This window comes from Sebastes umbrosus, chromosome 4 (assembly GCF_015220745.1).
Source record: "Sebastes umbrosus isolate fSebUmb1 chromosome 4, fSebUmb1.pri, whole genome shotgun sequence".
NCBI lineage: Eukaryota > Metazoa > Chordata > Actinopteri > Perciformes > Sebastidae > Sebastes > Sebastes umbrosus.
The window spans coordinates 28,850,163-28,867,064 of NC_051272.1; the positions used below are offsets into that span (position 1 = coordinate 28,850,163).

Below are 16,902 nucleotides of genomic sequence, written 5' to 3' on the forward strand. Positions count from 1 at the left end.
ATTGTTGCAGCAGTGTGACGACGGAGACTCGGGGGGCTTCAGCTGGATCAGGAACTATGCTTGCTGGACGGAGGAAACTTCTGGACGGGAGGTGTCAGAATGTAACCAAACCACATAAACATGGGCTTGTTCCTTCACAGCTCGCTGGGAGGGCAGCGAGGAAGACAAACAGGCAGGCAAACAGATAGATGGCAGACAGACAGACAGGAGGGGGTGTAAGACACAGACAGACCAATGGGAAACAAATGTGATTTGAAATCCGTTTTTTAAGAAAAGGTTGAGAAGCTTCCCCTGCCTAACAACCAACCTTTTCTTTTCTTTGCTCCTCTCTCATGTTTTCTCTCCATCTCCATGTGATTCTCTCTCTCAGTTTGAGGACAATGTGATGGATATCTGTTTTAAAGTCCTAGACAACTCCAAGGAGGCCCTGAAAAACTCAGAGATGGACATTGAGCATTGAGCTGATTCCGTCTCCGTCAACAGGATGATCATGATCTCTTCTATTTGCTGCTAAAACAATACTTCTATACTAAACAACTTCTCTTTAAATTGTATTCAGTTTCTGCACATGAAGGCAACAAATGTCCCTTCAACCTTCCTGGAGATCCACTGGGAGTACTTAAAGGGCCAGTGTGTTGGATTTAGGGGGATCTATTTGTAGAAATGGAATATAATATATATAATTATGTTTTCAGTAAGAATTGTTGTGTTTTTGTTAGCTTAGAATGAGCCCTTCATATCTACATAGGGGGTGGGTCCTCTGCACAGTCCGCACAGTAGCACAGAACCAAACGAAAGGACCGTGAGCTACAGAGTGCAAAACCGTGGTACCGCCAGCCGCCGTCTGACTTCTGTTGCTCCTAAATTAGTGTTATTATGGTAATGATGGCCTTTGAGCGAGGCGAACAGCGTTACCACGGTTTTGCACTTGGAGGCTCACGTTACCGCAGTCTTGGAAAGGGAGAACTGAGGGGAGGGGTACTTAGTTGGTTGCAATCTGCAACCACACCACCAGATGCCGCCAAATCCTACACACTGTACCTTTAAGAAATAACAGACACTTTATTTTTTTAATTCGAACTATTTAACTGACAGTATGACTCCCTCTTGTAGAATGATTTGCTCTGTACAGTTTTGACTGTGAAGGCCAATGCACACTTTCATTTTTTTGTAGACAGGAGTGTGGGATGAAATGTCCATGGGCAAGAGAAGAGAGAATTCTCACACACTATCCTTTTACTTGCAATGAACTTTATTTAGAAATACAGCGTTTCAGTCCTTAGACCTTCATCAGGTAGCGAAATGTATTTCTAAATAAAGTTCATTGCAATTAAAAGCACAGTATGCAGGAATTCTCTCTTCTCTTGGCTCTGTACAGTTTAAAATAATGTTGCAGACAGCCAACCCATCGCCTAGCTCAAACATCAATGTCATTAATAACATGTCAGATCAAGTGAATACTGGTGAAAAAAAACTTTATTGGAAGCATACTGTGCATATGAACACATTATTCATTATTATAAAAATGCATAATATTATTACAATATATTAGGATTAAATTATATTAAAAAATTGTGATGTCTTCCAACAAACAAACAAAACATACAACAACAGATTTTGTGAAATCACATTCACTTTTCAACAAATATATATAACAAAGCATATAGCATAATGTTTTTAACCCTGCACCTCAGGACTGAAGGCCCTGATGGTTTTCATTTCATTTCATTATCAGGGATTAGAAATCCGTGGTGATTTGGACCAGGTAACAAAGATATAAGGAAACTTCTTAAATTTGGTGATTCAGTCAGAAATTAAATAGTACAGAGGAGGAACATAAACGAAAAGTAAAAAATCACTTCTGTGTTTACATTATTTGCCATCTTAAGGCCGTCTTTCTGTGCTTTTTCATGTGGGCATCTAGTGCCAAGGATAATGCAAAGTCAAAAATATTCAAATCTGACACATAGTGGCTTTAAGGTAATTAAACACCACTATTTCTTTGTGGATAAGGTCACAGTCATCCATCTCACAATACAAGATGTGTCACTTTCAGTCAGCTCAAAGGTTTTTAATAATGTCGGCTGTACCTCTTGCGGACAAGCACAGTGGCGACTCCCTTCACGTCCTTCAGTCTGTCAGAGTCAAAGTCCACCAGGAGCTTCTTGGTCCCGGTCCGCACGGGTGAGAACGAGAGCTTGACAGACACCTTCTGGCCTGGAGCTATATCACCCCTGAAAAGAAAAGAGAGAGAGAGATGAATGCTTGAGTTTCATTTTATTTCAAGCCAGTAGTTGATTAATAGTTTATTTCACTCTGGAAGGTATTATAAAACAAGACCAACTGATCAAACACTGCTAGTTTGGCTACAAAGTGTGCTTGTGCTTCTGGGCTTCTGACATCTTACAGTTAGTATCAGTCTAGACCTCATTTTTTAATTCACGTTGGGTGGTTCGATATTGACACAACCACCATCTTTTATTCTAGTGTCTGTGACGTATGCAGTGCCTGTCAATTCTTTGCATGTGCCACTGAAGATGGTTGAATCAGTACTTACTTAACATGGACCTCAGTGGCCGACAGTAGGCCGGCTCCCTCTACAGTGAACACGCCACCCTTCAGATGAACCGGTAGAGGGTTGGTGAAGGAGATGTAGGCTGTTACTTCTTCCCATAAAACAGCCTTCCCAGGCACCTGGGGAAAAGAGATGACAGCTCTATGTTCAGGCTACAACTTACAGTGTAGGACATCACAGTTTCCAATCTGGAAACACAAAACATCAAAAGGCTTCCAATAGAAAAGATGGTGGATTTTGGCTGACCAAAGAATTTCAGGTACTACGGAGCCAGGAGAACTGAACTCAGGGACTAAATGTCCCTTTTGGGTTTCCACCGCATCTGAAGAACCGTAAATAGTATGCAAATTAGTCCGAGATAGATAGAGATGTGGTTTCATACATAAATTTAAACCAGGCTTGATCATGGAAGAACATTTTAAAAGCTGACATTTTGATCTTAAATGTTTAAAATCTCAAGCCTCCAGTCGGTTCTGTGGGGCCAGGTAGTAGTGGGTGCAGATTCACCTTCATGATCCAGGGTAGGAGTCTAGAGAAGGGGGTTATATAAAGGCTGGGTTTGTCCTGTTCGGATCCCTTTGTCTGAGACCATGCTGCCACCACAGTAAGTTTGTTCACAATAATTCTGATAATTTGTTTTAGACAACATATGGTTTATATTCTTTGAGTTATATTTACATGTTCTCTATCCTAATTTAATGTGTGTATCCAACTCCTTAATAGATCATGGTATTGTTCTGGAGCTGTGTGATATAAGCCACTTACCTGTGAGCTAAAGACAAACCCAGTAAGTAAGGCAATCCGTTTAATTTTAGAAGAAAGTGGTAGTATATTTTGTTAATTTGTATTGACTTATGTAAGTTATAATTAAGATAACTTATGTACCTCTTGTTTATTATTTCTAATTGTGGTAAGCATGGCAATATATTGATTTAATGTTTATTGCGCTGAAAAATCATCATCTTCATCCATTATCCATCCTTCAACCTCCACCCATTATCCTCACTGAATTAATGGTTAAATGGCTCTTGGATCCTGGTGTTTTAATGTGCATACCAGCTAGAAGATATATGGTCTAGTCAACTAATACTCCCAAACAAGGCAATAATAATTAACTTAAGCGTAGATCATAAAGTCTTTTTTTCATTAAATATCAAAACTATCGATTGTGGTGATTTTTTAATTACATATGGATTTTTCCCCATGACTGTTGAATCTGTGATTTTCTAACATACACCAAGAATGACGTGTGGGATGTTTCTCATGCAGTTATGAGAAACCTCAAACTCTTGACATCAGTAGTCTTCTAGCTCAACGTACACCTTATTCTAAATAATAACCTGCAAAATCGAATAGTTCATAGTTTCATTCTAATCGGTCCTCTGCCTGTCATTTAGACACAGATTACACAAGCATTATAATAAACCTTATAAATGCTTTCGTGGTCCAACTATGACCTCTAGGCGCACTCCGTGTTTACCCACCTGTACGAGGAGTTCAGGCATGCTCAGTGGGATGTTGGCCTCGGTCATGATGGGTTCGCTCTCCCCTGAAGCCTCTAAGAAGGCTCTCACCCTGATCAGATGATGATCAGAGGCACACTTGGCATAGTCGTCATAGTGCAGACGCAGCACTTCCTTGTGGGCTGAACACACACACACACCCCAATAGTATAGTATTAAACAGGAAAATCATGCTGCCACAAAATAAGAGAGATAAAGTGTGCAGGTAAAACACAGCATCCCTGTTGTTTTACAGTAGCCTATGCCTGCGCCACAGACATTTGCAGGTTTATTTGAGCAACTAACCTTCATAAGCTGGCACTCTCAAACTGATTGCTTGTCTCTGGCACTCCCCTCGGTGGAGACTGTTGTAAGTTACAGCCGTGACCAGTACGGTCAGCTGAGCATGAGCGTCTCTGCCTCCTTCATTCTTCACCTGCAGACAGAATGGATTCATGACTGGATGAATGGATTGACTGCTCTATTTGATCGCTCTGTTATTCCACTAAATGTCCATAAATCAAACAGAATACTAGAAGAAACACATTCTGACAACAGCAGCCCCAGATTCACTGTGTATGATGCCATCCGTCCATCCATCCATCCATCCATCCATCCATCCATCCATTCACAGTCTGAGCACTCCATACCTCAACAATCACATCAAAGTCTGTCCCAAATACAGGTTTAGCATGCTTGATTGAAATCTCCAGTTGTGTTGGTTCTACGCTCCCATTGGTTGGCTCTGTGACCCGGCGTCCCGCCTTCTCGTACACCTCTCTCTCCTTCTTGGAGCCTGTGGAGAAGATGTTGGTTCATGACAACCAATCCTGAGCATGTGTCTAAACGGATCACGATGAGCAGATATTACACAAGTTAAACGGTGGAAGTTACAGACCGCTGGAGCTTCAGAGCATCCATCAGTTACACACTCAACCAGTTGTATGATTTCTTTTGAATTACATGAAATAACATCTTACAAACAGAAGGCTACATATTGTTGGAGAATGCTGTATACTGAAGTGAATGTGATTATAGTCAATAAGGTGTTATCAGTATGGCTGCTGTAAATTTCTGCAATTACTGATCCTATTCTATCTACTCCTCTGTGTACGTCTTCCCAACTAACCCTCAGGATATTTGTAGTGCCAAGTGACATCTTCTCTTTGGTTGCCGTAAACACTTTTGGTGCTAATGTTCCTCCCCACAGTCGCCTGGTCCACTCTGATCTGTAACGATAACAACAATCATAATTATCATTAAATCTTTTTATTTTTTGATCTCATGTGCAGTGTTTTTTTTTAACTTGAACAAATATGAAAGACAAATCAAAACAAAAGTCAATCACCTTGCGCCGTTGGCCATCTCGTTGGACAATCCAGTGGATGATATCAGCGTTCACCTCAGCGAATATAAATGGAGTGTCATACTTTACTCCCAGATTTCCCTCCTTGATGGCCGTCACCGGACACGGACCACAGCAATACTCACCTGAAGGGTAAAAATAATTTTTGTCAAGGATTTCTTTAAACCATTTCTGGCGTCATGAGATAGTTGACTCAGTAACAGGAAACAATATTTTTTAATGGTGGTAATTCATATTAATTATCAGGCTGATAGGAAACACCAACCAGCCTTGAATCTAATATATCACAATATGATACCAGAGAAAGTCAGCAGTGACAATCTTGAGAACAGATAGATAGATAGATAGATAGATAGATAGATAGATAGATAGATAGATAGATAGATAGATAGATAGATACTCATTAAAATACACATAACACTGCTTCCCCTGATGATCACGTGCAGGATTAAAATGAGGGTTAAAAATTACACAATAAAGCTACAGGCTTATTTCCATTGTTATCCTCTGATGGTGGGGCAAGATGCTCTGACAGGTGCAAATACAATATCACATAAATCCAATCACATAAAAGAGTTAGTGCAAGGTTTGTGCAAGGTACTTATTGTGAGAGACTATTTGCCAGTCATTTCTTCATATAACCTGTTTAAAATCTCTCTCTGCTTCAATGAGTTTCAGAGATACTGGAAGTTTATTCCATTCAATTGCAGCCAGAGAACAGTTATAGTGGTGACAGTCAATGGTTATTTTTTAGTTATCAAGGAGGATAAGGTGAAAAATGTCTTGTAAGACACAGATAGACAGATATATAGAAGAGAGAGAGGTGAATAAAAGAGATTAGGTTAAACATAAGGAATGTACCATCACTCAGTTCTTGAGGGGTGGGGTCCAAAACCTGCCAGCCATCATTTCCTTTGGGGAGATCATCTCTCCTCATCCAGGACTCGACCCAACAGTGGAAGTTCCTAAAATCACGAGGAAAGGAGGAGATAATGTATTACTTGAGATGATGTAATGTCTTCTACTAAATCTTATTCAAAATGTGTGATGGTTCCTACCAGGAGCTGTCGTTATTGTTTTGCTCTATCCTCTCCAGTTTTTCATTCAGCAGGAAGTCTAGAGAGAGGTTTCCATCGACATCATGGGCTGAAGAGAAGTTGGTGATGAGGCGTGTTGGGATTCCCAGACAGCGCAGCACTGTGAAGATAACACCGATCAGATTCATTACTTTACTTGTTCCTTTCCATTTTATTTGGTTACCCAAATCTAATAAGCATATTTCTCAAAATGTTGAATTATCTCTTTAAAAACATGACTTGTACAGTCAGAAGCAATTACTCCTGAAAACACTTGTTTTTCCTTATCTTCAGAGCTATTACTCTTTGGGATCATTCCATCATGCTGCAGTGAAATCGGTGAAAGCCTCACCTGTGCAAGCGACGGCAGCAAACACCCAGCACTGGCCATATTTGACCGCCCTCACCCCGGCCTTGCTCCACTGTTGGAGGATCGGCACGCTGCCGGTCCATTTTTGCGGTGAGACTCCATCAGTGTACGGCTCGTGCCAGCGACCGGTCAACACACCCCTGTCACCTTGAGAGTTCACCTGGATGGGTGAAGACAACAATTCGAGGAGACATCTTTAAAGCTGTGAATCACTGCATGAAGCACAGGTTTGAAAATGGGAGATTTTCATGTATCTTCCTGATAATATGTGTATATAGGATCGTATGTCGGGATCATTTGTCAAACAGTAAGGTAAGTAAAGTGACAACTCCTTCCTGGGGTTTCTATTGAGCTGTTTTGATGGATAACTAATGTACCTTATGCGTTACCACTCAGACAGAGAAAACTAAAATGCAGATGTTTTTTTGTTGTACTGTTGTTAAACTGCCAGCATTGTTTTAGCAGCGAGTAGAAGAGATCGTCACCATCGCAGTGATTATCCTGCTGACATAGACGGGGTCACATCTCTGCTCAATGTCTGTCTCAGAGTTTTTCAGGGCCTCCTTGGAGTTGTCCAGGACTTCAAAACAGATATCCATCACAAAGTCCTCAAACTGAGAGAGAGAGAGAGAGAGAGAGAGAATCACAGGGAGATGGAGAGAAAACATGAGAGGGGAACAAAGAAAAGAAAAGGTTGGTTGTTAAGCAGGAGAAACTTCTCAACCTTTTTTTTGAAAACGGATTTCAAATCACATGTTTCCCATTGCTTGGTTTGTGTCTTACACCCCCTCCTGTCTGTCTGTCTGCCATCTATCTGTTTGCCTGCCTGTTTGTCTTCCTCTCTGCCCTCCCAGCGAGCTGTGAAGGAACAAGCCCATGTATGTGTGGTTTGGTTACATTCTGACACCACTCGTCCAGAAGTTTTCTCCGTCCAGCAAACAGAGTTCCTGATCCAGCTGAAGCCCCCGAGTCTCCGCCGTCACACTGCTGTGACAATTCACACAGGCCACCTACTGGCCAGACAGACAGCCATACTCAGCACATTCCCACAGTGTGTGTGTGTGTGTGTGTGTGAGAGAGTTACCTGTCCATAATTCCAGGGAATACTATTGATGTAATCCGAGGCCCCCATATAAATGAGTCCATCTTCATTCATAACATACTCCTCGAGCAGACTCTCATCGGGGAGGTACACCACATCATCTGGTACACACACACACAAATCATGATCATTCAACGCAGATGAAGTTTTGTTTCCTAATCAGTTGCTCCATATTCAAAACTCTATAGACAGAGTGACACATTCACAGGAAACAGAAGAAGCCAACAAGCAGAAACAACAACATCGCAATATACTTGTTCAAGGGCCTCAATTAGAAAAACACGACACTTGTTCTGTGTGAAATTCCATCATTTGGTGTTTTCATGATGCTGGTGATGATAAATACTAATATTGAAAAGTGGTGACGGGGACCTGTTGTATAGTTTATATCTTTGTCAAGGTGAGAGGATGGGGGTAGAAACCCCTGCTGAAGGTAAATATGGAGAAAACACATCCAGTCTGTTTTGTTTTTGTTTCTGCTAGATCAGGACACATGATATAGTTTAAAAGCTGCAGAAAGTGAATGCAGTTAGTCTGAGGAAGCACATAGCTGAGTGTGTTTGCTTTATGTTTTACCTTTGCACCACGGGTTAAAGAGCAGGTGGAACCTAATTTTGTCGGTCTTCTCTAAAATGCGTCCGTCAGGTGACATCATCAACACGGCCAGACGGTACTGGCCAATGAGGGCGTCCGATGGACTGTGCACAGTCAACAGCATTTCATCCTGCGCTCGCTGCTGGTTAAACCACCACTTGTCTCCGTCCCCACGCTCCTTCTGAACCTTGATCACCACCTCGTCTCTCTTACCTGAAGAAACATAAAAACGGTTATTATATAATTTACAAAATGGATTGTCAATTAATCTTCTTGCTATTTATCTGAGTCAGCATCACAAACTATTGTTCAAATCAGCATAAGAAAAGTGAGGGAAATACATTTTGCTACTATGAATTAAATGGAGGATTTATGACAAGAAAAGAGTGTTACCAGCTAGTTTACAGAGGATCACTGTGTTTTGGATCAAGGACTGACTAACTTCTAACTTAACTACTGTATATTTGTTCATTACTCTTTTTATGGGGCTTTTATGGGGAATATCTAGCTACACTCTTGGTTATCTTAGCCAGGTGGTAGGTCGTCTTACGAAAGCTGTTTATTATACTATATTGTTTTTGGCAACAAATCACAACTGATCCTACAAGAAACTAACAAGCCTGTGTAACCAAAACCTGACGTAGCTTATTCCTCTGTGCCTTAGAGCTCCATTGTTGTCTGAAAAACTATTAAAAACACAGTCAGTGAGCTATTTATCATAATAAACACAGGCACAAGAAATGCTTCCCCGGTGTGAATCTGTTTGAATGTAGCACAGCACCAAGACAGCTGTTGTTGCAGCTAACTGTAATCATCTAAAACAGTGGTTCTCAACTTATTTCTTGTCAAGGACCCCACTCACGGACCCCCATTTGATACGATTTTGGGACTTAGGGACCTTCATCTGAAAATATTTTGGTTGTTAGATATGATTAAGACCAGAATTCTATAGTTGTCAACTACAGTTGAGGAGGTAACCGTGAAGGAAGTGAAAAGACTAGTCCACGGGACAGGCTAAACTGTTGGTGTAGAAGAATCAAATTGACTGCAGCATCAAGTTCTTATGTGTTAAAATGCATAGGCCTATACTTATTTACTGAATAAGTATTTTTTTTTGTATTGAATGTCTTCTTGTTCTTTTTCTGGCTTGGTACACCATGCCTTTGTAGGGATGCATGATATGGATTTTTTTTAGCCAATACGGTAATTATCTGCTTCTCATGGCTGATACTAACAGGATAACGGATAATTACACATTTTTGTATTTTTTAAAACAAGTTCATAACCGGTAGTTTATACACACCTGAGGATAAGAAAGGCTGTGATGTAGTGAGCAAATATGGATGATTTAATATTCCATAGATCTGACCGGACCAAATCTAACTGACATCACTATTGTTAACACAACAAAAACAAAGAATGGTTCAAATGTTTTCATTTCTTTTTTAGTACATTAAAAAACTTGTATTGGAAATTGCAATCGTGTTGTTTTCCTTTTGAAACTGTGAAAAAACGTTTGCACCAGCAACAACATGTTTAGCTCTCTAGTCAGCGTGATTCTTCTTCTTCTTCTTCTTCTCTGTGATTATTGGCAGATCGCAAACCAACTTTAAAGGTGCATATTACTGTATCAGAGTGTTAAGATGCTGCACTTGTTAAGTTAATGAAAGCAATTTGGCTTTGTAATATCAGCTGATAATTTATAGGCTATAATTTAATAATACAATAGTGATAATACATAATAATATAAATTTCTTGGCCAATGATTTATTGGGCCCGATATAAATTGTGCATCCCTATTGGATTAGCATCAGAAACCCATCAGGCTAACCCCCCCTGGTATCTTCTAAGTGAGGCTGTACTCACCAAGGTGCAGGACCAGTTCCAGGTGGTGTTTGGGGGGCAGAGACCCAGAGCACTGCACAGTTATGGAGAAGGGTTGACCCCTGCGGACAATCAGGCGCTCCCTATCAATCTCCCTGGTGCGGTGAGCCAAGTTGTTTTCATGACTTCTCGGATCCACATCAATAATCAAACCTAACGGAGACAAAGATCAACAATCAGCCTGCAATAACTGTGTCTGTGTTTGGCTGTGTTGTGGCTACTGTAAATACAATATTGGCAGTGATGGAAGAGTTCACCTGTTGTGACCTTACTCAGAGTTGACAGAGAGTTGCACAGGTCACAAGTTGAACTTGATGACTAGGTTGTCGTCTTCAGTACATGTATTCTTGTTAAAGAAATATTTTCACATTTTGGGAAATACACTCATTCACTTTCTTGCCAAGCGTTAGATGAGAAGATCAAAACTGACTCTTGAACAGTAAATACAAAGCTGCAGCTAGGAGACAGCTAACTTGCACATGTATTGGCACAAGAGTAAGTACAATTGTGTACAATTTGCACAATAACCTCTTGCACATGGCTTGCTGATTAAAACTGATGAGTTGATTCTCAGTGAAATTATCATCCTCTTCACAACTTCTAAACACTCTTGCTTGAGCCATCACATGCAAAATGATCCTTTCAATTATGAAAATCTGTCTAACATACATTTTCATTTTCCATAAAAATCTATGACATGGTGTTACGTACTGTGAGGAGGTACAATTAGTTGCTCTTTACTGAACTACCGCAGGTTTTTTCTTAATGTCATTTTGTGGCAAATTTTCTGTTCACTGAATATGACTTTACATGAAAGTGATTTTTCCGTTTACAGTCGGCTACATGTAAAAAAAAAAAGATGTATACATACAAATGTGCATATCCTTTTTCTGGGCACTACAGTATTCACTTTTCCGAGTAAACTTTGACCTACTGTTGAAATGGGAATCTAAAAAGCTCAGTGTGATACATAATAGCCTTCAGCTAGACAGAACTGAAATTCTGGTATAGTACAGTAAGCAGTCAGTGTCAACAAAAAAGTAGAACAAAACAGAGATTTAACATTTCCAGGGTTGTCTGGTGAAAAAATGTGTAAGCATTTTGATCAACTTTTCATTTTGGTGGCATTAGCCAATTTACTGACACAGTAACTAGTTTTTTAAGCACAAATGTAAAACTGTAAAATGTAGCCTCCGTTGGCCAGTCTGAACCCTGGAGGAATTAGGATGGGTCATTCACACCAAAGTGTCGAATCATGCATCATCACATTTTTCACACACATAATAATCTCCCGAAAAGTTTGTAATACGGACTGCAGAGAGAGAGGGAGTAAGAGATGTAGACAATAAGCATTAACGATAGATAGATAGATACAATAGATAGATAGATAGATAGATAGATACAGTAGATAGATAGATAGATAGATAGATAGATGGATAGATAGATACAATAGATAGATAGATAGATAGATAGATAGATGGATAGATAGGTTGATCGATCGATCACTTACCCTTGTGGTTGGCCATAGCAGATCTTTCTATTCAAGTCTATTAAAATGTTGCTCCAAGTGTAATCAAGTGTCTTTACACTCTTCTTTTCATGCTTGGTGTCCACCACAGTCCTGTATTTATACACACAAGACTGTCCCTCCCACCTCTCTGACACACACACACTCATCCCAAAATACTCACTCACTCCACCTCATCTCCCTCTGTGACCTCTGACCTCTCACTTACCAAAAACCTATAGTCCTCTGTAGGTGTATTCATGTGTGAGTGTGTTTGCAGTGTGGGTGAGTGAAAGTTTAAAGTGAGTTTCACATCCCTTCTAAGACACTGGGGTCCTTGTTGCTGCGTATGTTGAAGGGTCGATGTTGCTGGTGTATGTGCATGCACAAATGTATGTGCATGTTTGAGACACTCATCACTGCCTCAGCACTGTTCCAGCTCAGTGGATGAGTAACATCCAGTCACTTCTTTTATCATTTCATCACATTCTTAAGAAAGTAACCACCAATGTCAGAGCCCACTCTCATTGACCCTTTTTGTTTAATTTGACCTACTGAACAAATCGGAGGTGTGGCCGGCGATGTCTGGAGTGTTGAAAGCAATGTTCTGCTTTCCATTCTACAAATACTTCAATTGCAACATAATGTGACCTATCACTGTGAAATAACCCTCCCTTGAGATTAACGGCGGGTTATTTTGGTCCTGAACAAAAAGCCAGCCACAGTACATACAATATTCCAAACGAGTCTCTATATGAGTTGGATATAAAAATCCTCAATAAGCATAACAAAATGAAGAAGTTAAAAGCTACAGATTCATACTAGTGATCAGTGAAAATGACTGTAAAAGAACAGCTTGGCATTCATCATGTATATGCCATGTTATATAGCTGTGTTCATGCTGGATGTGTTGTATCTTATGTTGCGTCCTCATAGAACCATCCAACATAGTACAGGTCATTTAAATGTTCATTTTAACCACTGTCAACATGGCTCTAGGGATGCCGAGGTCAGAGTGTCGGTCGGTCCACCACTTTGGTCCAGACTGAAATATCTCAACAACTATTGGATGGACAGACTGATAGACAGTTTGTACAGACGTTCATGGTCCCTAGAGGATGAATACTTGATTGATCACCTGGATATTCCTCTGGGGCACCCACCACGTCAACATTTTCCCTTATCCTGTGAAATATCTCTGGATATTTACTGGATGGATAAGCACAGCAATTTGGTACAAACATTCATGGTGCCCAAATGATAATGGCTTAAGCTGGGCATACACTGTACGATTTTAGAAATGTTGTTGTGTAATTCCTATTCCTACTATACAAGTAGATCGTTTGCAATGTAAAGCCAAAGCTCACGATTTATGTGCGCACACTGTACGATCCGATCGTCAGCCACGACCTGAGTGGTCACATTGTAGTAAGTGTCAAATAGAAAGAAAAACATGGTCCCTCAGCTCCTGAGGGCCGTTCGGGCTGTTGACAGTTGTCAATAAAGATTTGTTTGAAAGCTCAGAGGCAGGTAAAGTTGGTTTGCTAGCAGAGGTCTGTATGGTGATAATGCTAACAAGGCAGCAACGTGCTGCCTTGATTATCTGTGCTATCCCGTTTGCTGAAACGTCTAAAAAAAAAAGAGGCACCGGCGTATATGGACTCACAGGTGGCTCACAAGATAGTCCAGCTTTAACCGGAAGGTGACCTGTGAGTCAGGTGGGAAGGTGATCAGTCAATAACTCTGTTTAGGACCAAAAGAACGGATGCACTCCTCGTGTAGCAAAGGTGTGTGACATGTAGAGACTTCTTGCTTGGAATACTGTACGTACTGTGGTTGGTGTTTTGTTCAGCCATCTGAAGGCAGCAAGACTCTGACTTGAGAAGTGCCACATCAGAGCGCAGTGCCATTACGCATGAACTTTCACTGTGTTTGTTAGAAAGTGTTTCAGATCTGCCATCATCTTGATGAGCTCAGAGAAGAGTCACACAATCTGCACACAATCAGTGCTCCTATAAATAGGAGGGGAGAAGGAAGAACATGTCACTCTGTTTGCCCTGCTACCAGCCAGACCTGTTGTCCTGTCTTCATCCAGTGCATCTAAAGTCAGTTATTCTTAAGGTTTATTACTTTGATGATGCCATGTCTTTGTCTGTTCACTTTATGACTCAATTCATAGGTTAAACTGGAATATGTTTGTTTAAATATTATCTGGCTTTCAGGTAATTATGATTACAATGAGTAAATGTATGTGCAATACTGTTTATGTCAAGCATCTTCCTCTGTTGTGTATTTAATGCAGATACAGCATTTGACAATTTTAAAGGGGGAGTTCATCCCAATAAAGTCCCTTTTTGGTGGAAATATCTGGCTTTCTGTCTCTGATTCTGGTTGCCTCATGTCCGATACTTGATTGTCCCTAGTCTCCAGCCCTTGCCGATTTGGTCACCCAAACAGTGTTCAACTTCATGAATTCGCGTGCAAAGCAAATGGCACCAGGCTGCTACAAAATAACCACACACACCTCTACACACATCATATGGGTTCCACTCAGTATTCTGCCCATTTATGCAGGATATGTCCGATACAGGGTCCATTTATCCTGTATGTCACATCTTCTTTCCAACAGAATTTAGAACTTTTTTTTATTGAAATGCATTACAGTGTATGACGACCCCTCCCCACCACTAGGTGTGTGTTGGCTCACTGGTCTCTTTTGTTTCTTGCAGGCTCTGGTCAAGGCGGCGTCATCATCAGATGATGAGCTACACCTGGGCCCGGTGTAGCACTGATTAAAAAACCCTCTTCGCCATTCAGATCTCTCTCTCTCCATCCTCTCACCCCACTCCATTTGTGTGGACATAGCGGTGCGGCTGTTCTTTTTGTTTTGTTCCATGCACTCACACACATGCCTCCATGCACTCTTACACCACTGACTACTGGTGCTGATCTTTACATTTATTTGTTATTTGGTGATTATTTTAAAAAACGTATTGTTATTTTGCATCGACCTTGTCTCCACTCCCATTTTTGTTGCAGTCTAAGAGCCGGGCTGTGACAAGTGCAAATGCTTCTGTGTCACATTTTAAGATATGATGTAACCATTTATGATGAATCTCTGACCAACCCTTCTCTGGAAAAGATTTGACCCTTGCCTGATTCATGATTGACCCATGCCTGATTCTGCTGTTGGCTGCAGATTTGTGGTGCTACATATTCATAATGGGCCTCATTCAACAATATCTTAAATTTGTTATGAAAGGTCTTAAAAAAAGTCTGGGTCATATTCATATTTGCTCCAATCTTGCCTACCGCTGCTTTAATGTTATAACATTATATCAATTACAATAGTGTTTAGTTAAATAACAGACTTTGGCTAACTTGCTTTTAAGCCACTTCTGTATTATTAAATGCTAAGTTAGATATATCAGAGCTTTAAAGAGAGGCTGACTTGACTTGGATGTTCACTTTAATGCCTAAAAAATAATATGCACATCAAACTATATCTGGACCAAACCCCCAAAAATTAAATGGACTCTTCTGCAGCTGATTGATTTGTAGAGTCAGAGATGTACCTACATTCCTTTTAATTTTGTAAGGTTGCTACAACATTGAACAGTGTCAATTTAAAAGCACAGCATGTAGATCATCTGTGTACAGGCAGGTGTTTAAACTGGACTGTGTTATTGCAGACAGAGACAGAATCTGTTTTTGTGTCTCGAGAGCTTACTGCATTGTGTTACATATTTCAGTGGCCACAGATTGTCTGGCTCAGAGCGGGAAACAAGTAGATAATGAGGTCAGTGACCTCATTATCCCCCACACATCCCCCACACACACACACAATGAGAACAGTACAATAAATAGCAAAGATGATAAACACAAGCACCCAGTCCACACATAATCAGACATTGAGTAGCCTGGATGATCATCACTAGTGCTATAACCGTGACGTACACGGACACATTAGGTCGTTTATTGTAGGCCACACACACACGCACGCACGCACGCACGCACGCACGCACGCAGGCACGCACGCACACACACACACACACACACACACACACACACACACACACATTCACTGATAAAGTGATAGGCCTGTAAATGCCCCTGTTAGTGACTGAAGCTACAACAGGTCCACATGACCTCGTTATGGCCGTTCAGTGTAAACTCATTCCTAATTGAAACAGATTAAGATGAATTTGATGGAAGTAAAAAGGCAGCATATGAATTTCTTGTGGTCATGTGGCAGCTGTGAGCCAAGTGCCTGCCGGCAAATGCTGATTACACACAAACATACACAGAGACATAGGGTGTCCTCTAGATGATATGGACTATACAACATTAAATCCATCTATATATAAGCATGTGTATTTTATATGGTTTTAAATGAGTATGCCAGTAATTTATAATTACACTTACAGTACATAAGATTGAGAGACTTGCAGACTGGCTGGCTGGAGGCTGACTTTTGCTGCTGACTTTTAGTCTTTTTGCAGTCCCTTGCGTGGATCAGGCTCCAAAAATGCTAGATCCTACACTTTCCATAAAGCAACTCCCTAGCGTTCCTGTCTAAATGGTAGACACCTGCAACTTTCAATGTCCATGAGCTCAGACTTGGATTCTTCAACCCATCCTGAGATACCTGAAGTCACATGAATAATTTCCTTTGACTGAAGACATTGTACAATTGTTCTCACAGTCTGTGTGGTACACCCCATGAACAGTAAATTGACATTGAAATTATTTCTTTCCATGTGTGCCATGTCTCCTTTATGCATTTGTGCTTGCAATGCCAGTAGAAACACTTCCTGTCACAGGACAGATCGGACAGTGACATTAAGCAGAAGAGCAAACATTTTGTTAAGTAAATATGTGCCTTCCTGAGAGTGCATCTGCATGACTGGAAATGAGTGTTTGTAT

The 16,902-nt window shown here is 40.7% G+C and overlaps 1 protein-coding gene across 1 annotated transcript; it reads right to left on the reverse strand.

The window, feature by feature from the left end:
* Positions 1 to 1,592: 1,592 nt before the first annotated feature.
* Positions 1,593 to 12,068, reverse strand: tgm2l (transglutaminase 2, like). Its single transcript, XM_037765957.1, has 15 exons — positions 11,980 to 12,068; positions 10,452 to 10,622; positions 8,568 to 8,798; positions 7,974 to 8,092; positions 7,375 to 7,503; positions 6,872 to 7,049; positions 6,502 to 6,640; positions 6,305 to 6,408; positions 5,426 to 5,568; positions 5,207 to 5,306; positions 4,728 to 4,873; positions 4,384 to 4,513; positions 4,060 to 4,220; positions 2,558 to 2,694; positions 1,593 to 2,234 (listed from the first exon to the last, which is right to left on the reverse strand). Exons 1-15 carry the CDS (start codon positions 11,993 to 11,995, stop codon positions 2,072 to 2,074), a joined length of 2,067 nt encoding a protein of 688 aa, XP_037621885.1. The 5' UTR covers positions 11,996 to 12,068; the 3' UTR covers positions 1,593 to 2,071.
* Positions 12,069 to 16,902: the final 4,834 nt, after the last annotated feature.

Coding starts and splice junctions, on each gene's coding strand:
- tgm2l (XM_037765957.1), bottom strand. Junction 6,409..6,501: donor AACAATAACGACAGCTCCTG/GTAGGAACCATC, acceptor TCGTGATTTTAG/GAACTTCCACTGTTGGGTCG. Junction 5,307..5,425: donor GAGATGGCCAACGGCGCAAG/GTGATTGACTTT, acceptor TTATCGTTACAG/ATCAGAGTGGACCAGGCGAC.